Source organism: Carassius carassius, chromosome 45, assembly GCF_963082965.1.
Source record: "Carassius carassius chromosome 45, fCarCar2.1, whole genome shotgun sequence".
Lineage (NCBI taxonomy): Eukaryota > Metazoa > Chordata > Actinopteri > Cypriniformes > Cyprinidae > Carassius > Carassius carassius.
Genome location: NC_081799.1, coordinates 12163015 through 12187843, shown reverse-complemented (window position 1 = coordinate 12187843; position 24829 = coordinate 12163015). Strand labels below are relative to the sequence as shown.

Below are 24829 nucleotides of genomic sequence, written 5' to 3'. Positions count from 1 at the left end.
TGCACTGGGAACGTCTATTAAATATTAATAGCCGAGCAACAGATGGATTCAGATGTGCTTTGATCACCAATCTTTTTTGCCTCTGAAATTATTCTTCAATGCATGTCTTCCCTGCGTAATGCAAACTGCAGTTTAGCTTGCAGCTTCAATAGATATGCTACCGTGACTCTGAGGAACAGACACAAATGCATAGATGTGACACTGTCAATCTGATCGACAGAAGCAGATTACATAAAATGACATATGATAAACCACAAATTGTGTCATGTTACCTAATCCAAAACAAAAAGAGAACAACCACCTATGTTTTGTGCCATTCCTTTCACCAAGCTACCATATGACTTCTATATCCTGTCATTTTTCCTTCAAAATTCTGAAAAAATAATAACATGAAACAGGTCTGGAATGACATGAGTGTGCAAAATAATGGCAAAATGTTGATCTCTGGTGAACTATTCCTTTAAGGCCATGAATGCGTAGGCTTGTTCAGCCTTCATTGTCCTGTCAAGCAGTCTTTAATCTAGCCTGGGTACTTGTTTTCTGGAATTCCTACTGTTTGTTCATTTCGTTGTTTGTGACGGGTGTTGTTGGGTGCATCTTCAGAGTCAAAAACTAAAAGGCAACGGTAGTTTGCAGCACTGCAAAAATCGCATGTAAAAAAAAAACGAACAGAACATTTCTTTCCGAGTCAGCTGTTTGCCGAGGACGTCATTTTGCTATTATTTGTGTCCATGGAGACAGAGCTTAGAAGAAGGTCTCTCGGCACAGAGGACATGTGGATTTGTTGCTAGATGTGAACCATTTATACTGTGGAATGAAAAGAAATGGAAACAAGCGGTCAGTGAGGAACGAGAAGCGTTTGAGATCATTCAAGGTTGCAGATTTTGCTGATTCTGAAATATCTGCAGAAATGCAGTAATAAATGGTGACTGATTGAGAACTTTGCTGCGGATGGGAAATGATACAATTTTCTATTTCATTTTTCAAGTGCATTGGTGACCTTTTATAGGGTTTTAAACGTATGATTTGAAAGGGATGCAGTCATGCTATCAATAAAAAAAAACTAAACATCAAAAAGGTCAAAATATCACTTTCTGAATACCATTTGAATATCCTGTTTCACACAAATACTTTACTTACAGATTACAGAAGTAAAATGAGTGCAATGTTAACTTTAAATTGCAGATATTATAGATAGTGATGTAAATTTGTAAAATAACAAAAGCTCAAAACTACAGTTACTACTCTCAAAAAGCTTTCATCTAAAAATAACTCTGATGGAAGAGCGAAAGATTGTGTATGTGGTACTCACCAGACAGGCGGAGTGGAACTTCTTTTTGCAGGTACGGCAGGCTTTCTTTGGCAGCGAGTAATTGGATCCGTGAATGACAGAGAAGTAGTTCATACAGTCCTCCACCCCCTCAAAACGCTTGTCAACATTGTTCTTCCACTGCGACAGACCTTCCAGAATACTGCCATTCTACCACACACGAAAACATCATCAAAACTAGTCTGGCCATTTTTAGTTAATCAGATTAAAAAGAAAAAAGAAAATCACTTTCAAGCTTACCGACCACAAACCTTTGAACAGTAGTGTATAGTTATTTTCTTAAACTAAATGTTATTGCATTTATCTTAAATGTTTAGACAGAACAGTTCTACTTCCTGTACCTGGTGTGTGAGGTACGTGCTTAGCTGAAGCATCCAATTGCGCCACTGCTGAACAGCCACGCCCACTCTCCGCCCACTCTCCACCGAGATTGAGCCGAGCGGATAATTCTGAGGCAGCTGAATCACCAGCTCTATGAAGATATCGTCGACAGAGTAAGTGGCAATCACCTGCCGCGTGGCAAAAAACACATCCCATTACAATTCATTAAACCGCTTAAGCACAGAGCACTTTGAATTTCCACCACAGCTCACCGTCATGTTCTCAAAAGTCTGGGTGCTGGACTGATGCGATCTCCTGGGCAGACAAAATGCCGCTGACATACTTGCTGGTGAATTTATCCACCGTGCTGAAGACACGTTTCTCTTGGCTGTTCCACCACAGACGCACCATTGCAGGCAAGTCCTTCAACGCACCATAGTACACCGAGCAGGCCAGATGGGGAACCTCAAACTGCAGACCATCACTTTCTAGAAAACACACACACACTTAATGAAATGATCTCAGATAAGAGAGAAATACATAAATGTTACAAATCATTGGTTAACAACTGATGGGCCAAAGATCTGTTCTTATCAGGTCACGGGTAGCAGGTTCTGAAAACTATTACAAACTATTACATTTTATATTAAAACGATTACATTTTCAGCAATCAAGCTGAAATAAAATAAATACTTTAAATAAAAATCTTAAAATTTAGAATAACATTTTTTTTAATGATAATATTATTAAAGCTAAACAGAAATATAAAAAAATGACAAAAGCACAAAATATTGCTAAAACTTTAAAAATGAAAATAGAAAAATAGAAAGCTAATTCAAAATGTATTAATATGTAACACCAACATAACATCCATCTAAAAAAAACTACTAAAATATTATTTTAGTAAAATTATTAATAATATTGCATATTGTTGGGTCTATGCAGTTTTGTAATAATGTTAATACATATATTAATATATTTATTTTTTATGCCTGATTTTAACAAGATGTTTATTTTCAATAAATCATTTTTGTAGTGTGTTTAATCCTACGATGAGAATCACAGCTCTAAATGATCTGCGACATACTCTGGGGGGCGAGAGACAAACTCTCAGTGAAGAAGGTTTTGGGTTCTTTGCCCGAGGGTTCTGCTGGTTGTCCAGGCACTGATGGGTTCTCTGGCATCAGGCGGAACAGGTGAAGCAGGAGTTGATGAAGAGAACGAGTCTTTTTCAAGTGCAAAGAGTACTGAGCTCGCAGCTGAGAAACAAGAACAGACATTATCACTACGTAAAAGACATGTCATGTTGCTTACATTACAAATAAGTACTGTGGCCTTTTTTATGTTCACTCAAAATCATAAAGAGCTGTGGAGATGAAAGCTGTGATAAATGTGATCACTCAACATTTCTGTCACAATGAGAAGGACACATCTGACAGATCATTTAACCTCTAGAATGTCTCTGTTAAAAGTCTATCAAAAAGGATGAGACTAGAGGTCGACCGATTGATCGGCCAACATTTTTGGAATTTTTAATTAATTGGCATCGACAAATGAGGCCGATCTATAGGCAGACGCATCTGCAGACAGCTAAGCATTGTTGCGAACTGAGGTGCATTTCCAATAGTGTCAAATCTGTGCTCAGTGCCGCTGGCAATGCTACAATGCAATTGCTTTGGGGCGTGTCAAATTTAGGGCAGAACACAACTCTAAAAACCATGTTTATTCTTTTCACACCAATTGGTTGTCGCACGGCATTTTTTGCTCGATATTTGCATAAAGTCGAAGAATGCCCAAGCTCTTTAACGCTCTCAGCCACTCTCAACGCTTTCTCTGCACCGCTTTCAATCCCATAATTCACCGCGCAAGCGTTTAAGCTCAACTTCCATAGGAATGAATTTGAAACGTTCGTTCCGCTGCGCTTGCTACATGCCAGTGGAAACGCACCATGAGGCTGCGTGAGACAGAGCAGCTCATACTCTGCAGCCGCCGCTTGCTCACACACAGCTTCAGCTAATGATGGCAGGGGAAAACAGACCGTTTCGAAAGCATAATTACGTTTTACCCTGCAAGAATAGATTCTGACCGTGCTTATTCTATTCATAAATAAAATGTGAAAAGTAGTGTTTGTGAGCGCAGCGCTTCTTTGATTACAGCCGTTACCGGGGAAACCACTATATCTCCCGCTCCAACAGCGCCTCCAGCTGGCAGAGAATGGATTTGCATTTGCAATTCTGTGGGAAACACTGGTGTCCTTCAGAATTTTTTGGAGAAGGCGCTTTTGGGCCGTTTATTATTACTATGACTTAGTAGTAGTAGTAGCTTATCTTGTACCCTGCAGTAAACATTTACTTAAAATATATTTTACGAGATGAAGGGGGGAAAAGAAAAAGAAAATCGGCCAAAAAGAAAATGGCATAATATATCGGTCACCGGCTAGAGAAAAACCCATATTGGTCGATGTTCCAGAGCATTATACATTTTTTACTTACATGAGATGATGAAGCCTTGAAGAAGGTTAAGAGGAGTTTCCAGGCCAGAAGATATCCCAGGATGAAGCAGTGCTCCATACTGAGGGGCTGCACCACTGCAAACTCAACCACTTGCACGCAACCTAGAATATTCTCCAAGAGCTTTTCTGTGGCTGAAAGAATGCTCATCAGTGCTGCTGGAGGAGACCTACAGGAAGTGCACACAATATGTCATCTAGATAACATAAAAGTTATGGGTGACCCCACAACAAAATAATAATAATAATAATAAATTGTAAATAAAAAAAACAAATATATATTAGATAGATTTTATAAATAATAATATTTTAAACTGATATTTTGAATAACATCAGAATGCCATCAGAAACAGCTGATAAAAGAATAAAACAGCATACAACAAAGTAATAAAAGCATAACAATAATCAAAAACGCCAGTCCATTAAAGTCTTGTGAAGTGGATTATTTTATTAAATAATAACATAAAACAAATATTAAATATTAAACAGATATTTTAAATAATAATATATTTTAAATTAATATTTAAAACAAAAACCATTATATAAAAGAGTAAACATAATTAAATAATGAAAATATAGATAAAAAGTAAAAAAAAATATATATATATATATATTGGTATAACTGGTGTCTTTGTGTGTCTTACAAGCATGGTTCTTCTCCATCTTCGTCATCAGATTTAGCGCTGGCACTCTCTGGCAACAAAGGCATCACCCTGTAAGACACGAACACGTCTCCCACATTTCTCCTGAGATGATTCCACGTCAGCACTGAAGCTCCTTCAAAGGCTTGTAATGGACAACAGCACAGAGATCTCAGCTAACCCCGTGGAATATAAAACTGTTTCTCTCCCAGAGGCTTGTGCTCTCAATGAAGCATATTTAATTAAACCCAAAGCAGAACGCATTGTGGATTAAACTTCTTCCTTACAATATGACCTTAAGGCGATGCAAAAACCGGCCGTCCCTTGGAGTATTCATTTCAATTACATTTAAAATTATGTTCTAGACAGATACTTTCCTACCAAAACAACTTACAGGAAAGTCCATTATAGCGTTTCTGCAGACGCTGCAGAACAGGTAGAAAACAAACAATGTGTAGGTGGTAAGACACATTTTTCCCACAAGTCCAATTATAATGTTAAACAAGTTTTCCTGCACCACAAATAGTTGTAATTTAGTTTAGTAAGACCATTTTCTGTCCTTCAACTGACTCGTTAGTATTAAAAAGTTTGTTTTTGCTACTGTACCAAGTACTGTGCTGTACTTATGTTAATTTGCTTATGGTTGCTGATCATGTGAAAGGACATTTAGAGTATATCTACATTATACAGAACTTTGGGAAAAGTTCTCACATGAAATAAAATTTGGTGAAAATTTGGAGAAATTTCAGCAATTTCAACATATAAAAAAAAAAAAAAAAACAACATCTCTTGCTCACCATTGTATTCTCTAGATTTAATGGGTGCCATCAGAAAGTGACATGAACCAAGAGAAAACATTACCGTCTTCAGCCGTGAGAGGGCGCTCTATACTGCTTAGTGCTCCTGTAGTCTACATTGAGCAGTATAGAGCGCCCTCTGGCGGCTGTAGACGGTAATGTTTTCTCTTGGTGCTTGGTTCTAAATAAATGCCACTTATAGCCCAGTGCGACTTATATGTGTTTTTTTCCTCATCGTGACGTATTTTTGGACTGATGCGACTTATACTCAGGTGCGACTTATAGTCCAAAAAATACGGTAATTTTTTACTTCAAACCCTTGCTTCAGGCTAAAGTCCTCTATATATATTTTTTTTTTTCAGAGAAAAAGTAATCTCATCTCAATAAGGAAAGAAATATGCCCAGATAAAGCACCATTTACGGTCAAAAACAGTCCAAAACAGTTGGAAATAGAAAACGGAACTCTCAGTGGATTTTGATGTGAGAGTACAACATTTTATTTATTTTTTATTGGAGGAAGCATTATTGTAGATGAAGGACTGCTACTTTCGCCAAAAAATTAAGGATTTATTACAAACACGTAGCTTTTTACTACATAATTCCTTAATTGATGGACTTGAGGTTCGTGGATTATTGTGATGTTTTTATCAGTTGTTTGAACTCTCCTCCTGACGTCACCAATTCACTGCAGAGGATCCATTGGTGAGCAGGTGATGCAAAAATTTCAGCAAATTTTCCTTTTTAGGTAACTATTCCTTCAAAACAGTAAGTTTTCCATTATATGACCTATTTAAATGTCTACTGTGTGGAGTTAGAATGAAGCAGAAGTTCAAATAAAGTGAGAGAGTCAGTACTTGTGTAGGATGTGGTAGACTGCGAGCTGTAACAGCCGGGCTTTGAAGAGCAGCAGGGGTGAGAGGGTATTCAGCAGGGTCTGGAGGGGCTCTGGCAGACTGCTCCTCTGGTCGGCCACAAACCGGGGAGGGAGTTTATTCTGTGTGGGCAGCTCCACAGGGATGTAGGTAAGAGCCTCCCCCACTGCCCTCAAGGCCGGCAGGGGGAACAAAGGGTCATCTGGCTCTGTAAAGTCCACTGAGACAAAAGTTTGACATTTAACCACCAGACATCATGTTTCCATTAAACATGTTTCCAGAAGTATAACTGATACAAGTAGCATAAAATGATTTCTAGGTTAACACTAGGGATGAGTCACAAGGCCTATTATGCAAACATGATTACTAAGTTTGAATGGCTTATATATATAGATTTTTTTTTGGTTGTTTCGTGTAATGATGGAGCTTTAATTATGTTTGGAATTTTATTTTATTTTTTTGCAATGTAAAATGCTACTGTAAAAAAAAAAAAAACCCTGTTGGCATTTTGTCTTTGTGTGTATGACACTGTGCACCATCTGTTTTTGAGTACTGCCCATGTTTGTGGAAAGGTCTGGCTTTCAATATTCTATCCTGTAATACCTAAAACGTAACCATATTTTTTATGTGAATTTCTGAAGACTGGATATTCAGCTTTATTATTCCATTAATAAACTAAATTATAAAATATAATAAGATAGAAAGCAGTTATTTTAAATTGGAATATATTTCACAATATTACTTGAATTTTTGATCAAATAAATGCAGCTTTGGTGAGCATAAAGACGTCTTTCAAAACCATTATCTGACCACAAACTTTTGAACAGTAGTTTAGATATAACATTACAAGGGGTGGGGGGGGGGTCATTAAACCACAAACCAAACTTAAAGGTTCTTGTTAAGGCGACTCAACAGGGATCTTAATAAGCAGTGAGAGCAGAAGGTTGTGAATTCCCTTCAAAAAGAACTCCTTCCACTCTGAGTTCAGCTCTGCAGGAAGCTGCTCCTCCACACCAGCAGGGGGCGATGTGAAAAACTCACTCAGCCTTACGATCGGCTCACAGTTCGCACACACAAACAGCTGCACCCATGGATTCCAGAACATGCTGCTGTTCTCACTGGCAGTCTGTGAAAAACACACAATTACATATTGCGCTGATTAAAAATGACGTTCGCTCAGATCGTTGTCTGTATGCAGCATGGTTCTCAGAGTAGGTGTGATTATTTATAAGATCAGCCATATGTGTAAAGCCTCTCATATCTCATTTTACACCTTGTGTTTAAATAAGATCTATTCAAAATGCAGATTTGATTGTGCACCGGGGTGGAAATTTCTGGAAAGGGTCGCTGTGAGCCTGTCTACTGCATACAAACAAGTGTGAATAAAGATGGAGAAAGAAATCTCACCTCAATCCATGCCAGCATTGAGCAGAGCAGGAGATCCCAATGAGTGTTTCCCAAGACTGTAGGAGAATGATCCACCATCCAGCACAAGAAACGCATCACTTCTACTGCCAATAAGAGCCCTGCGCTAGACACTTTTCCGAGGTCACTGCAAATGGACACAAAGTAAAAATAATTTAAAACAAATTATTTAATTCAATTTTATTTAATTAAATAAATATAATAAATTATACTTAATTTAACAATTGCATTAAAATTATATATAATTTTCTTTTAAATATATTTTTTAGTTAAAGATATAGTAAAAAGGGAATAAAAAAGTTTTATTGATTTTTCTTTTTTTCAGCTTTAAAACATTTTAAAATTTTAAGAAAATGTTTATATATTGTTAGGCATCATTTAAAAAAAAGTGAAAAAAAGTGAAAAGATGCTTGACAATCTTAAAAAAAAATGTGCTATGATAGTAGTTTATTAGTACTTGTTAATTTATATTTTGTATTTTTATTCTTATGGTATAGCAGAGAGGAAAATGAAAACAGTTTTTGGTGATTTTCCTCTTTTTAATTAATATGTTTGTATATTATTCTGTATGAAGTTTACATTCTTGATACATTTAACATTGTTATTCTAGCTATTATAATCCAGATTTTTTGTATTACTTACTGAATTCAGATTTTAAATGTTTTATTCCAAAAATATAGTAAAGATGGGATAGTATTATGATAATTTTTCATGATAATTTTTATGATAATTTTTCAGTTTTTCTGCATTCATGTTTTGGTATGAATGCATTTTCCAAAAATGCATTCAAAATGTTTATATACTGTTATATATTATTTCAAGTTGCATGTGTGCATATATGCGTGTGTGTGTATACATATTTATATATATAAAGATATTTTAAATATGACTTTTTTTTTTTTTTTTTTTTTTACATTTTATGCATTATTAGTTTATTATTGGAAAGCTATAATGAAGAGGCCAGAAAAAAACCTGCATCACCTACTTGAGCATCACGGCCACAGCTCTGGCATAAACATGACTGCCACTGCTGTCTTCCTCATTACAGAGATACACATAGCCGAGGCAGTCTCACCTGTTGAAGAGGAACCACTGCTCTCTACTGTTCCTCCATTCAGCAATCATGGCTACGACAGCCAACGAGATCTCATCCTCCACAGCCGTGTCGGCCTGTAGACAGCAGAGCAGCACGGCCAGACAGCAGCGCACACCTACACAACCACAACATTATTCTTTCACATCACTTAAGTGAGTGAGATCGGTGTTGCCCAGCCTATCATGTGCAGTGTGTGTGTTTATGATTAGAATCCCACTATCGATGCAGTCCTGCTCTCTGTCCTGCCAGTTAAGGAGCTCTGCGACACACAAGTCGATGAGGGATTCTCTCTTTTCACTGGCTAGAAATGGACACAGCACCAGCACCATGTGTGTGTGCGTGTGTGTTGATGAATATCTTACCTTTCTACATTGCCATATAAGGTCTTAATGTGGCTTGGTTCTATTTTGCTGTTCTGCATGTATTTTTCCAGAGCTAGTGACCAGAGGGAGCCCTCTTCTTGTGACCTGTGATTAAAAAGGATAAAAGGGTCCATGAATTATGCTCATTAAAACAAAATACAGACATTTATACATATAGGCTAGGCCATTACTATTGAAAATGCACAGAAATAAATCAATCACATGAATGAGTTGACCTTGTGAAAATTGTGTCTAACAGAGTAGTTTGGATCAGGCTGTCACTGTGGATCCTTTGCTCTAAAATCTCTGAAACTACATTAAAACAAGTATTGGTGACACTTTATTTTAACTCTATAAAGCCTACTTTATCATTTTTTATATGCATCAGTTTTCATTATGGAAGCATATGGGTAGCAATATTCAATTTGGGATGTAATATGAAAAATGACAATGCATTTCTGTATTTACATTTACATTTTCCAATACATTTGTGCAACATTTGGTGCAAAATGAAAATGAAATTACATAATTTTCATTTGCCATTTCATACACCAGTTTTAATATGTAAAATGAATACTAATTATAACGCTTTATAAGTTGCAAAATGAAAATGAAAATGTATTACAGAAATGATTAGATATGTATAACATGTTCAAGCAAAAACTGTGGCAAAATGGTCATTTAAATGCTATTTTTCTTAAATGCATTAACACTCACAGTCAAGACACTTACGATTGTATTTTCATTCAATGTCCCGCAATGCATGTAGCAAAATTCAATGTGCACATTGAAAATGCATTCCAAGCCGATCACGTCTCCGCCCCCTCCCAGCATGTCAATCACTGCGTGAACAAGGCGGGGCTGGCAGAAGGTCAAGAGACTCAAGACTCAAGAAGAGGATTCAAGTGAGAGAACATGGATAAAGACAGTTGGTCCGTGTACGTTTTGATCATTTCAGTTTATGGCTTCAATATTTCATTCACATTTGTGGGCGGCGCTGAAACGCTGCTTTCATCTGATTGGTCGAATTGCTCCACCTTCAGCTCGGTCTTTTCATTCTTTCAGGCAGAATAACAGTCAGTGCGAGTGTAATGTCTGAAACCACTGCTCACTGTTCATTAGCATAATATTTGAATCAGATGTAGCTGGGCACATAATTCATGCTGTTGAGACCTGCAAATTATTTCTAGGTTGTAGTATTGTATGAATATTGTCCCACTGATAAATACAGTGCAAATAGTTCTCTCTCTTTGGATAAAAGTGAAGTGGAAATAAAAATCAACAATAGACTGAACAGTTCCATGTCTATAACATTTACCACTCTCATCTTTTAAGTCATAAGGCACTAGGTATGTGTGTGTGACATTAATAAATAATTGTAAAAATTAATATAGTTACATATATTATTACATATATATTTTCTAAATAAAAATAGTAAAATTAGCTCTATGCTGCTCAGTGCTCCTGTAGCCTACCCCAGAGCGCCCTCTTGCGGCTGTAGACGGTAATGTTTTCTCTTGGTTCTGAATAAATGCGACTTGTATATGTTTTTTTCCTCGTCATGACGTATTTTTGGACTGATGCAACTTATACTGAAAAATACGGGTAACATTATTATTATTATGAGAGTAATTGACAGACTAGAACTTTAATGTTTCACCAAATTCAGCTCAGATCTTCAGACTCGTCTGACTCGTGTTGCTGTATAACTGGCCAGACTTACCTTCCCAAAAAATCCTATTTAATTTTATTTCATAAATTTAACTATATTTATTTCCACTTCACTGTTATCCAAGGAGACAGAACTATTTGCACTGTATTTATCAGTGGGACAATATTCATACAATACTACAACCTAGAAATAATTTGCAGGTCTCAGCAGCACAAATTATGTGCCCAGCTACATCTGATTCAAATATTATGCTAATTAACAGTGAGTGTATTTTCAGACATTACAGTGCTTCACTCGCACTGACTGTTATTCTGCCTGAAAGAATGAAAAGACCGAGCTGAAGGTGGAGCGATTCGACCAATCAGATGAAAGCAGCGTTTCACTCCACCCGAAAGTGCGAATGAAACTTGTTCACGCAGTGATTGACATGGCGGGAGGGGGCGGACACGTGATCGGCTCGGAATTCATTTTCAATGTGCACATTGAATTTTGCTACATTCATTGCAGGACATTGAATGAAAATGCAATCGTAAGTGTCTTGACTGTGAGTGATCATTTAAATGATCATTTTGCCACAGTTTTTGCTTGAACATGTTAGACATATCTAATCATTTCTGTAATACATTTTCATTTTCATTTTGCAACTTATAAAGCGTTAAAATTAGTATTCATTTTACATATTAAAACTGGTGTATGAAATGGCAAATTAAAATTATGTAATTTAATTTTCATTTTCATTTTGCACCAAACGTTGCACAAATGTATTGGAAAATGTAAATGTAAATACAGAAATGCATTGTCATTTTACATATTGCATTGTCATTTTGCATATTACATCCCAAATTGAATATTGCTACCCATATGCTTCCACATTTCGTCACATATTTCATTGCATTATTTGTTTGTCCCCACAATGAAAGCATTAATCGTGCATTGATCATAAAACTAGCATTTAAATCATAATAAAATGCACTGGGAAATATAAAGTGATATTTGTGTGCATTTCATTAAAATAATACACTGTTTTAAAGACTGATTCACTTTACACACTATCAGAATACATCCTCCTCTAAAAAAATCTTTAAATTATCCTTTCAGAATATGTAATGCATTAGCAAAAAATCTTGAAAAAATGATAAAGAAAAAGCTAGATGAATGATTGAGTCTCACAGAGAGGTCTGCCTCCACCTGCTGGTCATCAGGTGAAGCTGCAGTGAAGATGATTCTGCCCAGTAATGCACTTACACACAGGTGTGCAGACAGCCGGTTAGTCCACAAGTCCATGCAGGGGTATTCACCAGCGACTCTGAGACGACCACACAGTAGAGGGTGTTTCACCCACTTCAGAGATGCACAAAGATTTTTAATTAAAATGACATTTTCACCATTGTAAAGGGACAGTTCACCCAAAAATGAAAATTCTGTCATTTATGGTTTTAATCAAGTTTACAAAAAATAAATAATTTTTCCTTCTGGAGCATCAGTGAGAGTTTAAACATTCTGTAAAATTTATGAGCCCCTCAGTTGTCCTCAGTGTGAAAAGATGGATTTAAAAATCATTCAGTCATTGTCGGAAAGGGTTCAAATACACAATTTTGCTGGAAAACCAAAGAATTCGTGGGACCTAAAGTAGTTTTCTGAAGAACAGCAGGCCTTTTAACTGTTCAGGACAAACAAGGGACTACTGAAAAACTATCACGAAATGAAAAAAAAAAAAACAGCTGTGGCTCATTCAGGTAACAACACAGTATTAAGAATCAAGTGTATGTGTCATTTTTATAAATTCAACTATTATTTTCTCTAATAATATAAATGCTATTATTCTCTTACTATGTGTACACATCTTTTTTGTGAAATATCTTATTCAGGTTAGTACTAAATAAAAAATAACATGCATTTTGTGTGATCCCTTTGTGCGATTTTGGTAAAATAGTTAACATTTTGCAGATTCTGCAAGGTGTATTTAAACTTTTGACTTCAACTGTATTACTCACCCTCATGTCATTCCAAACCCATAAGACCTCCTCCGTTCATCTTCAAAACACAATTGAAGATATTTTTGATGAAATCCGAGTTTTCGGACCCTCCATAGACAGCAATGGAACTACCATGTTCAAGGCCCAGAAAGGTAGCAATGACATCGATAAAATAGTCCACGTGACATCAGTGGTTCAACCAGAATTTTATGAAGCTTTGAGAATACTTTTTCTGCGCAAAGAAAACAAAAATAACAGCTTTATTCAACAATGTCTTCTCTTCGTGTCAGTCTTCGGCGCTCATTCACGAGAGTAACACAACATATGTGTGTGCAATCCTCTGCTTGCAAACAAGGTGCAGCACATCCGGGTTCTACGTCAGCACCACACACATGTGTGGTACTATCAGGAATGCATGTCTGACAGGGAGTGAGAGGGAGGAGAAGAAATAGTTAAATAAAGTAATTATTTTTGTTTTCTACGGGTTTGGAATTTTGTTATTACGTGTTTGGAACAACATGAGGGCGTGTAATTAATGACTGAATTTTCATTTTTGGGTGAACTATTCCTTTAAGGAAGTACCTTCTTTATTCCATTTTGACAAAATATTAAACCCCAGTGGTTCCTCCAAAAGTCTTTTGCTGGCCTGTTTGGCCTGTGTGAATGTCGTTTGTGACTGCCTGAGGAGGCAGGGCCCATCTAATGCAACTCCATTCCTCCTCAGTAGAAGACAGCAGATAAACTGAGACAGGAGACAGCTGGTGTTCTGGGCTGAGGCGATGGTCTGAGCCAGACTTTCCACAGCATGCACCAGGACCTGCAGACTGACATTAATAACAGAGGAGACTGAGACAAGTTCCCAAACAATTCTTTCAGCCATCCAAATAAAAAAGTAACAGTATTCGGAGAAAACACATTTATCTAAAGACCAATAGATGTGTTCTTTTGAGACCTTTTGACCATCTGTGGTATGGTGAGCAGCTGACTTTTAACCCAGAGTCCAATATTGTGGAGGAGGGTGCCCTTTGTGACCCCTGCACCCAGGTGAGTGATCAATGACTGAATGCCAGCAGTGTAGGTTTGCTGTAGCTTCAGAAGAAGAGCATCTGCCGGGGAAATGCATTTAAAAGCAATACACACAGTTGAGGAGACATTCTTGGTTGTGTAATATTGAAATAAATGAAGAACCACATTCTTCATAGACAAATGTTTGAACTTCTTGATGGTTTGGAGAACTGTACCTGAGAGGTGAGTGAAGATTTGGTCCTGTGCACAAAGCTGGAAAACAGTCATCGGCAGACGCCAGCAGCAGGCAGCCCTTAACCGGAGAAAAGAAGGTGGCAGCCATATCAGAGATGAAAGTGACCATCGGCTCCATGTTCCCAGCGTCTGGCATGCCCTTTGCTTCTGACAGGGTGGCGTGAAGCTGGTCAATGATCTGACATAGGCCTTGCCAATGAGAGGCTCTGCAGAGAGAAGAAAGGATGAAACAGGATTATCTCCTTTAAGCCATCTATTCATTAAGTCATTTGCAACACATAATAATACTGATAGTATAGGCTATAATAATAGGCTGATGAGAGGCCAGCCAGGTGCTGATGGGATGATAAAGAAGGGAATCCACGCAGACCCATCAGACACAGTTCTCCAGCCAGACCCACCAACCTCTCCCCTAACACTGGACCCCTCAGCCAGCCAACACACACCCCCAAACGGACAAGACAGGATCTGCACAGGCCTGGTGTCATGAAAGTGACAAGAGATGATTTTGTTAACTCATATTTCTTCAATACAAACAATGTGACTTAACTGAAAAGATAACTTAATTAAAACCGATACCTTTTCAATAAGCTGGAGAGTCAGACTCCAATTCAAATCCCTCTGTTTTAAAAAGACAAATAACTAATTATTGATATTACATGTTTGTAAATGAGGGAGAATGTCTTTTTATATACAGATGTGAAGTTAAAAAAAAAGTTGGAAAATGTAACATTTCATTAAAAACATACAAAAGGTTTGGGTTTGGTAAGATTTTTTTCTTGTTTTCGAAAGAAACTGATGGAAAATGTTTAAACTTATATTTATATTAATTTACTTATATTTATACTTCAAAATATATTTTTTGAATAGTAAAGATATTTATAATGTTACAAGACGTTTTTCGGTCACTTTTGGTTAATACAACACATCCTTGGTGAATAAAAGTATTAATTCCTTTAAAATAAAAAATACAAATATCGTACTGTCCCCCAAACATGACCGCAATGCAAAAAAAAAAATTGCAAAGCAAGTAAAAATCCAACAAGTTAAACAGAATAAAAATTTGTGACGAGTGGGGCGGTGCCGAGAGACGTGGGAACAGAGCGAGGCCTGTGGAGTGATTGGAGATGAGCGACACCTGCTCGACCCACCGGTCTCGAGTCCCACGTAGGAGATGGAAGGATATAAAACTGGAGCGACGACAGTGAAGGACGAGAGAGGACCAGGCCTGGGTTTTAGTTGTGTTTGGTTTTTATTTGTGCGCGTCAGTCGTCCGTGAGGGGCTGACCCGCTGTTTTGTCTTTATTTTATAATTAAAATAAAGGCCGGTTCCCGCCTCCTTCTTCCCGATGATCATGGAGTTTTTAATCGTTACAAAATTATACTAAGAGCCCTTTCTATAAATATTACATTATTATATTATATCATATCAAGACTTTTGTGAAAACGTTAGAAAAAAAATATCACAATTATTTAGACAGATGTGTTTTCTATGCTGATGTTGTCACTTTGTGTCATGCCTAATGATAAAAGACTTTTAAACATGGTAAAAACACTGAAATGCATCATCTCGTGGGTTATCGCTTTAATATATCCCCATATCATCCCAATCTCCCGAAACATGTGGCCTCAGCAGCACCTGGAATACCTGAGGACTTGGGAATGCCACGAGCTGCGGAGACAAAAAGCGCAGCCTTTCCGACTCACGTTCGCTCATGTACACCATGTTGAGCCTCGCCAGCTGGCACACTAAATCCAGCAGGTGTGTATTTCTCAAGGGACAGCGCTGCTCCTCCACCGCTGGAGTTTCCCTGGGAGGTTCCTCTCCTTGGCCTCTTTTCTTCCTTGTCCGTGAAGCAAATTTTCAGTTTTCTTCATCTTAGTCTGTTTACTGGCACTGTTCGGGTTATGTATAATCTGCAGGAGTGATGGAATGCCCTCCAGGGCGGTTTGCTTGGCTTCTTCATAGTCTACGTAAGTTGTGCACAAGCGACCCAGACCCTCCCAGAAGTCTAAGAGCAGTGTTACGACCCTTGGCTCAAGGGAAGCAACAAAACAAGGGACACACGAAAAACCCAAATTATAAGCTCAAAGTAATATTTATTTACTTACAAAATGACAACACTATATTATAGAATGAAAAAAATTAAAGAAAATAACAGTATTTCTGTATTCATCAGTAAGGTCAGTGTGTAAAGCAAGACGCAGGTGTGAAGTGTAATGTAGTGTTGAAGTGCAAATGAAAAGAGTAACAAAATACAACACAACCAAAGAGTCCAAAACCAAAGACTGCCTCTCCCCAATCAATTGGTGATCTTTTAAACAGCATCCAAGGCACGAACACAGGTGTTTCCAGTAGACTGGCAATTTAGGTAATTAATGGTCTCAGGTGCCAACCACAATTCACAGAATCAACAGCAGGTGTCGTCACACCCCTCCCCATAAGACAGGGACTCTCACAAAGATCCCTGTAACAAAACAAAATTCAGTCATAGGGTACACTCAAGTTCAGAACCACAGACAGCTCCCAAAAACACCGAGGAATAAGTGCATTACCGAATAATTCATGAAAACTACGTAATAAATCACATAACTCCTGACATCTTACAGGAGATAAATGATGGAGAGTAAACTCCAAGTTGTGCAATGACTCAGAATTATTCAAACGACCCCGGAAAACACAATCATCGGCGAAATGGTCTACTCTTCCTCACCCACCAAACTCACATTACCCCCACCGATGGAAACGGCCGAAAGTGCTGGATGCAAAGATGTCGAATTTTCTTTTTCATAATAGATTTACATGGCACAGTTTAACTGACCTTTTCCGCGACAGCATTGAGACTTCATAATTTATCAGTCACTTTCCGTTTTACAACAAATGGGCCATCAAATTTGGCTTCAAAAGGAGAAGATACCATCGGTCGTAAGACAAGATCTTGATCACCTGGTTCAAACACCGGACGTTCAACCGTACGATCATACAATCGTTTCATGTTTTTTTGATGTTTTTCGAGACTTAATTTCGCTAGTTCTCTAGCCTGGATGAGTCTGTTTTTAAACCCCAAAACATATGACACCAAGTTTTTAGGAGGCTCTACAGCTTTACCAACCTGCTGAAATACAGACAACAGTCCACGAACATTATGGCCAAAGACCAAGTCGTTAGGGCTGAAACCCATACTTTCCTGCACTACTTCACGTGCAGCTAGCATCATCCATGGTAAACCCTCTTCCCAATCTCTATCCAGCTGCACACAGTATGCACGGAGAAGTGATTTTAACGACTGATGGAATCTCTCCAATCCACCCTGACTTTGTGCATGAAACGCAGTAGATTGATTATGCTTAATGTGCAGCGGTTTTAAAACTTGCTGGAAGAGATGCGAAGTTAGATTTGAACCTTGAGCACTCTGGATGATTTTCGGAATTCCGAAAATAGATATAAACTGGGTTAGAGCTTTCACAATAGAACGAGACGTAATTGTACGTAATGGATATGCCGCAGGAAAACGCGTGTTCAAACACACAGTAAACAAATACTACTACCAGACTTCGAACGAGGAAGTGGCCCTACACAATCAACAACAAGATGCTCAAACGGTTCACCAGTAGCCGGAATTGGTTTCAACGGAGCAGGTTTCAACACCTGGTTCGGCTTACTGGTTAAATGGCAGGTTTTACATCTCTTAAATACAAGCGGAGACATCTCGTTTTAAACGCGGCCAAAAAAAAATATCGCAACAGGCGATCGTAAGTCTTACGCACCCCCTGGTGACCTAATTGATCATGCGCAATTTCGATCATCACTTGTCGAAACTTAGTAGGAACAACTACTTGAAAAACAGGATCCCCAACGAAATCTTTGGGAGGACTCCATTTTCTCAACAACACTCCATTGTGAACGAAATATCCACGGGCAACGTGACACTCCTCTACTGGAAGAACAGCACTCTGAAAAAGTTCAGCCAAAGAGGAGTCAGTTCGCTGTTCCTTTCCTAAATCCTCTACAGAGACAGGAAAAGACAAAGCAGACAAGTCAGGCATAAACAACTTATTACAGCCTTTATCAGATTGAATCTCGTTTTGATCACACATTTCATACTCATTGGCACATTTCATAGCACGAGTCACGACACCTGATGAATCCTGGCACAAAACACTCTGCTCAGTTTTAATTTTATTGTCAGTGGTCACTATGGGAAACACTGAAGTATCAGCCCACACACGTTCACCTACCAGTCCATTACCCAAAATAATATGGACCCCCTCAACTTGCAAAGCTGGTCGTACTCCCACTACAACCTCACCTTGAATCAAATCGGACTGAAGCTTTACTTTATGAAGAGGCACAGACAGAATATTCAGTCCTATTCCACGAATTAAAACACTCTCACCAGTATGAGACTGTGAAGAAAAAGGCAAAACTGATTCCAAAATAAATGAATCCATTGCGCCAGTATCCCGCAAGATTTTAACGGGGATTTCCTCTTTCTCTCCAACCAGAGATACATGCCCTTCTGTAATAAAAGGGGAGTAAGAAGAGAAAGCAACATCAAGTTTTTGACTTTCAACGATTTCACTCCCTACCAACAGGACTGGTACTGCAAGAGCAGAAGGCTTAGCTTGTGAACTTTGTGCATTACTTTTGGATATATTTAAGGACTGGACAATCTACTTTCCAATGTCCTTTCTCATGACAGTAGTTGCAAATCTTACTTGGATCAAATTTTCCTGTGAAAAAACGGTTATACGTAGATGGAGACTTTTCATACTGAACATCACGAGCATGCAAATCAACAAAAGTGGTTTTGTGCAACATAGCCGCTTCCTCTGGCGTCCTAACATTATGCTCACTGATATACATAGCAATACGTCTTGGAACTGAATTTTTAAATTGTTCCAACACCATCAAATCTTCCAATGTTTTAATGTTTTCAATGTTTTAGTGTTTTCTCAGATCACGCACAAATTCTAAATTTGTTTGTAACTCGTCTTTTTTCTGCAATCGAAAGTGCTGTCTGTATGCTTCGGGAACACATTCATATGCCTTTAAAATGAGAGATTTAACTATCATAATTTTTACACTCCTCAACTGACAATGAAGTAAATGCTACCTGTGCTTTCCCAGTTAAAACACACTGCAGCAGTGCAACACGATTATCATCTGACCAGTTCCTTAATTCTGCCATGCGTTCAAATAGAGTGAAGAAAGTATCAGGATCTTCCTCATTGAATTTGGGGACAAGTTTTAGATTAGAAGGGATCGAAAAAGACACACTGTGCTCCTGACCAAAACTAGAAAGCTTACCTTCTTTCATTAGGTTGAGCTGGAGCAATTCCAAATCTAATTTTGCCTTTTCTAATTCCATTTTACCCTGTTCAGAACGCAGTTTTAACTTCTCGTGATCTATCTGTAAGAGTAGCAGCTCTTTCTGTTGTTCAAAAGACAAATTACTTTTTAAATCAGATGCAATTGGTACATATTCCTTCATCTCAGTGTCTAATAAACCTTTTTTGATCAACTCAGTTTTCAAAGCTATTTTAACATTCTTTGAGCTTTTTTATCTTTAATCAAAATTTCATAACGTTCGGCAATACTTAATAATTGCTCTTTAGTACACCGGTCCAAAAATTCATGCGAAGGTGAACTAACAAACTCATCAATATCAGCCATGCTAAAAATCACCAGAATAATTTAATTAGCACAGTGCAATCAAATAACAAGAGTTTTCCCTCTACCTTTCAGTAGCTCTACCTAACTCAACCCTAGTCTTCATGCGATTACCGGTGGGGGGTATTTATGCACTATAGCCCGCTGGGTGAAAAACCAGCGACGCCTTCAACACCACGGATGTGCTCCCGAGATAATTACTACTTCCCACTTTCACCGCAACACTACACAAAAATAACAAATCCGACACGTCTCAAAAGAAACATGCCGCTATACCTATCAGAGAAAACTCATGTAAAAAAAAAAACAATATTGCACATGTACTTACCAACTGGTGATTTCACACGGTGAAAAAATTCACTTTGGTACAAATCAATTTCGTATGTCCAAAAATAATCAATACAATCAAATAACCAAAGCAAGGACGAGCCCCCAATTTGTTACGACCCTTGGCTCAAGGGAAGCAACAAAACAAGGGACACACGAAAAACCCAAATTATAAGCTCAAAGTAATATTTATTTACTTACAAAATGAGACAACACTATATTATAGAATGAAAAAAATTAAAGAAAATAACAGTATTTCTGTATTCATCAGTAAGGTCAGTGTGTAAAGCAAGATGCAGGTGTGAAGTGTAATGTAGTGTTGAAGTGCAAATGAAAAGAGTAACAAAATACAACACAACCAAAGAGTCCAAAACCAAAGACTGCCTCTCCCCAGTCAATTGGTGATCTTTTAAACAGCATCCAAGGCACGAACACAGGTGTTTCCAGTAGACTGGCAATTTAGGTAATTAATGGTCTCAGGTGCAAACCACAATTCACAGAATCAACAGCAGGTGTCGTCACAGCAGTCTTTGAAAGGTGGGAGTCTTTTTCCCAGCCACCTGCTTTTCCCAGGAGAGCAGCATATCTGAGACCTGAGGGAACAGAGGACCCATCTGCAGCGATGGGTTTCTCAGAGCCCTGTCAATCAACGGCAGGAGCTGTGAAGAGAGAGTTCAGTACATGAGATATTAGAGGGAGGCCTTTTCATTGTGATCCACGGACCTGTTCTGAGATCAGCATGTTCTGGATGTTTCTCTGCTCCTGCTCATCTCCAGCATTCTGTAGGATGATAAACCGAAGGCACTCCAATGTGGCAAAAATAATGGCTGCACTCTCTGAGGGACTGGACGTGGCACGATCACTCGACATCCTGGTCCAAACAGACCAGAATAAAGGAAAACATCAATTAAAAAGAGCAAATATACACTACCAGTCAAAATTCTGAAATAATTATGATTTTTTAAATGTTTTTAAAGGAATTGTTTTTATTGTATTACCCCCCCCCCCCTCATATATAATTATAACTATTGAGAAACTTTATAAGTGGACTTATTATACTAGGGAAAAACACAATGTTTTTCCCTCATATGTGACCCTGGAGCACAAAAGCAGTCATAAGTAGCACAAGTAAATTTTTTAGCAATAGCCAAAAATACATTGTATGGGTCAAAATTATAGATTTTTCTTTTATGCCAAAAATCATTAGTATATTAAGTAAAGATCATGTTCCATGGAGATATTTTGTACATTTCCTACCGCAAATATATCAAAACTCATTTTTTTAGTGGTAATATGCATTGCTAAGAGTTTTTTTTTTTTTTTTGCACCCTCAGATTTTCAAATAATTGTATCTCAGCCCAATATTGCCCTATCCTAACAAACCATACATCAATGGAAAGCTTATTCAGATTACAGATGATGTATAAAATGTCAGTTTTAAAAAAAATGAACCCTTTTGAATGGTTTTGTGGTCCATGGCCACATATAAAGATCTTATTATTTTTGAGGCGAATTAGTTGAAGTATATAGTAGAAGTAATGTAGCAAATTTAAAAAGGTGATTCTGCTGCAGGTACGTGAATATAGGATGAATGACTATATGACATTACTTACCCCTGTATGACTGATGTGAGGAATGTCCTGGAGAAGTCCAGGTTGGGCTGTGTGACCTCTGCTGGCAGTTTGCTTATAAACGAGAGCAGGTTTGGATGCAGAGATGTTGCAAGACCTCGACCTCCTTCTTTAAGAAGCACCCAGAGCTTCAGCATCACACCTTTCCTGGCACTGACATGTGTCCAGCAGTTCTGCACAGAGTTCACATGATGACAGTGATTCTGAATCACCGCTGACAATGCAATGATATTTCTATTAGACTGCATAAGAAGCTTTCATCTTATAATGAATACAGGTTATGGCAGAGCTGGAAAATATGAGATCTGTGTTGTTTATTATTTAAAATAAATATTTATAAAAATATTCAGTTACACAACTATTTAAAAGTTTGTGGTTAAAAAGATTTATTAATATTAAAAAAATAAAAAATAAATCTAATTCTCAGTAAAAACAGCTTCATTTTTTTATATTATTACAACTGAAAATTATAGTTTTACATTTTAATGTCTTAAAATGAATTTTCAGCATCGTTACTAACATATGCTGATTTGCTGCTCAAAAAATAAAACCTTACTGCCCCCAAAGTATTAAACAGTAATGTATTTTAATGTATTATATTGGTGTACAAAATAATCAGTCTCACATCAACAGAGTACAGAATATGGAGAACCGCATCCCACAGAAGAGGCAGCACAGCAGAACACGTCATCAATAGACAGCAGCACACGCTCGGGCCGCTTCTGCCTGGATCAGCTGGGGTGTGCGCGCACACATGGTGGCAATCAGCTCAAAGAATGCCCCTCGAATCTAGAAAATAAAACAGAACTGATACTAAAACACCTGATGTGGATCTTCAAGTAATCAGGTAACAATCAGTACAAAACACACTGTGAATAATCTAATAACACTGCAGATTACAGTGACCTCTTACCCCAAACCCTAGTCATTTTTCTGTTCTCAATAAAAGCAAAACAGACTAACATCTCTATTTTAATATATTTCCATTTTAATAACAATTCACAGCATATTTAATGTTTAATATAAAGCTAGTTTGGAGAGGATTTTGAGCCAGTGAGATTTAGATGTGGGTGTAAAGTGAAAGGTTGCCTGTCATGGTCACGTCTGGTTAGGATACTGGTTAGGCTCACCTGTGGGGTCTTGTGTTTGCTGTACTTCCGGAATTTACTGCTGGTCACTGAGAGTGTCAGCTGTTTCTTTCAGCAAATTGTCTTGGAGAATCTGAAAATCAAAGATAATTTTTTACCTAAGCAATTACAAGATTCATCAAAAAATCTGCAGTGTGTCATTTTTTTCTCACTATGAGCTTAAGATATGCTTTATCTTACATCCAGGACTTCATCTTTACAGAAGCTGATTGCCTCTGAATGTTTATTCAGGGGAAATGCGGCCTGGAAAGCAGTGCTGGCAGCCGAGGCAGCAGGAGAGTACAGTATGTGTCACACTGAGAGATGAGCCAGTGACCCCATGATGGCCTTCAGGTAGGGGGCCAGACTCCTCTTCACTTTTAAAACCAGCTGCTCAAAGCCCTGCTGTGTGGCCTATCACACACGGCAATCGTGGTCCTGATGAAAACATATATTCAACCACAAATAAAACTAAACTGAACATTCAAATTCAGCTAAACTAAACATTTACATCTTCCTGCTGCCTCTATATGAAGTGGGATCCAAATATCGGAGACCACTAGAGAAAACTTCTCTTTCTTATTTAACCAAACTCTTTCATTGAAAATGAGATCATCAATATTACAATTTGAATATAAAGTTTAACTGAAAAATGTACATTTACACAAACACTTAATATTATATACAAGATACAATTATAAATATATCAAAAAATAATATACAAATAAGGATATGGTTGTCATTCTTCCCTTACCATTGATATTCGGCAGTATATCACAGGCCACTATGGGAGGACACCATTTACAACATCAAACTGTCGCTCTTGACACACTGCTCCAAACTCTTGTAATGCCTGAAATACACATTAGCCAGCATTTAGGAGTCATTCCATTACAGAGTCAGTTAAATGAAATATTTTATTGAAATGTATATGTTTTGTATACATATGTCACGGGACTGGATTATTTGGTTTATTTTCTGATATTTGCAGTTCAAATTAATGTTTTTTCAATATACCTTAGATAGCCATTATATTTTATTCATTCTATCTATTACATGCGGTATTTTGTTAGATGCTAATAAATATTTGTGACAGATTTGTGTTAAAAATGTAACTTGAAATGTGCCTGTAAGTAACAAAAGTAAAAAAAAAAAAAACATTGCATGTATAAACCACAGTACATAAAAATACTCAACAATGTTCTTTTATTTAACAGGTTTAATCGACAACAACATACATCTAAGAATCACTTAAACTAAAAAACAAAACATTTCTATTACTTGAAAGAACAACTTAAAAGAGAAACTCCATGTACCTCTACAACCGTTACAGATTTTAATCCTTAAGATTAAATGTGTGTGGAGATCAAGAATGAGCGTGATGGTGCCTAGTGATCCACATTTTAACAATTCGACTCATCCCTTTTCAAACATTTGCCCACTAGGCAACACTGAACTCCAATCAATAACGATAAATTATACCTTCAATTTAGTGACCGCATCTCTCTTGGACAGCTTCTGTAGAATCATGCGGAAGTCTGCATCAACCTGATTGTCTATCTCCTCGGCCCCCTGTACTGCAGGTACATATCCTGGATAACTGGAGGAAGAGACACCAACTCCTACGAACCCGGGTACGACGCCACTTTCCCTGGCCAACTGATCAGCAGCTCTCCCACTGCTGGATGGCTGAAAGACAGAAAACATAGGGCTGTCATTATACATTCATCACCATTCCCTATCTAGATTATTATAGTACTTTAGTATAGTCAGGTTACATCATATATGGTTGCTCAACTAATGCCCTTT

The 24829-nt window shown here is 37.6% G+C and overlaps 1 protein-coding gene across 1 annotated transcript; it reads right to left on the bottom strand.

Annotated features, from left to right (window-relative positions):
- Positions 1-416: 416 nt before the first annotated feature.
- On the bottom strand, positions 417-24753 carry ltn1 (listerin E3 ubiquitin protein ligase 1). Its single transcript, XM_059538604.1, is given in 30 exon segments — positions 417-807; positions 1313-1480; positions 1672-1948; positions 1950-2139; positions 2739-2910; positions 4144-4330; positions 4805-4873; positions 6453-6690; positions 7512-7596; positions 7878-8022; positions 8971-9106; positions 13584-13818; positions 13926-14107; positions 14243-14289; positions 14291-14441; positions 14444-14467; positions 14663-14739; positions 15890-16123; positions 20785-20921; positions 20986-21133; positions 21876-22066; positions 22519-22610; positions 22613-22682; positions 22807-22814; positions 23024-23114; positions 23222-23326; positions 23329-23358; positions 23360-23458; positions 23775-23873; positions 24503-24753. Coding segments are annotated over 30 exon segments (3993 nt in total). The 5' UTR covers positions 24746-24753; the 3' UTR covers positions 417-744.
- Positions 24754-24829: the final 76 nt, after the last annotated feature.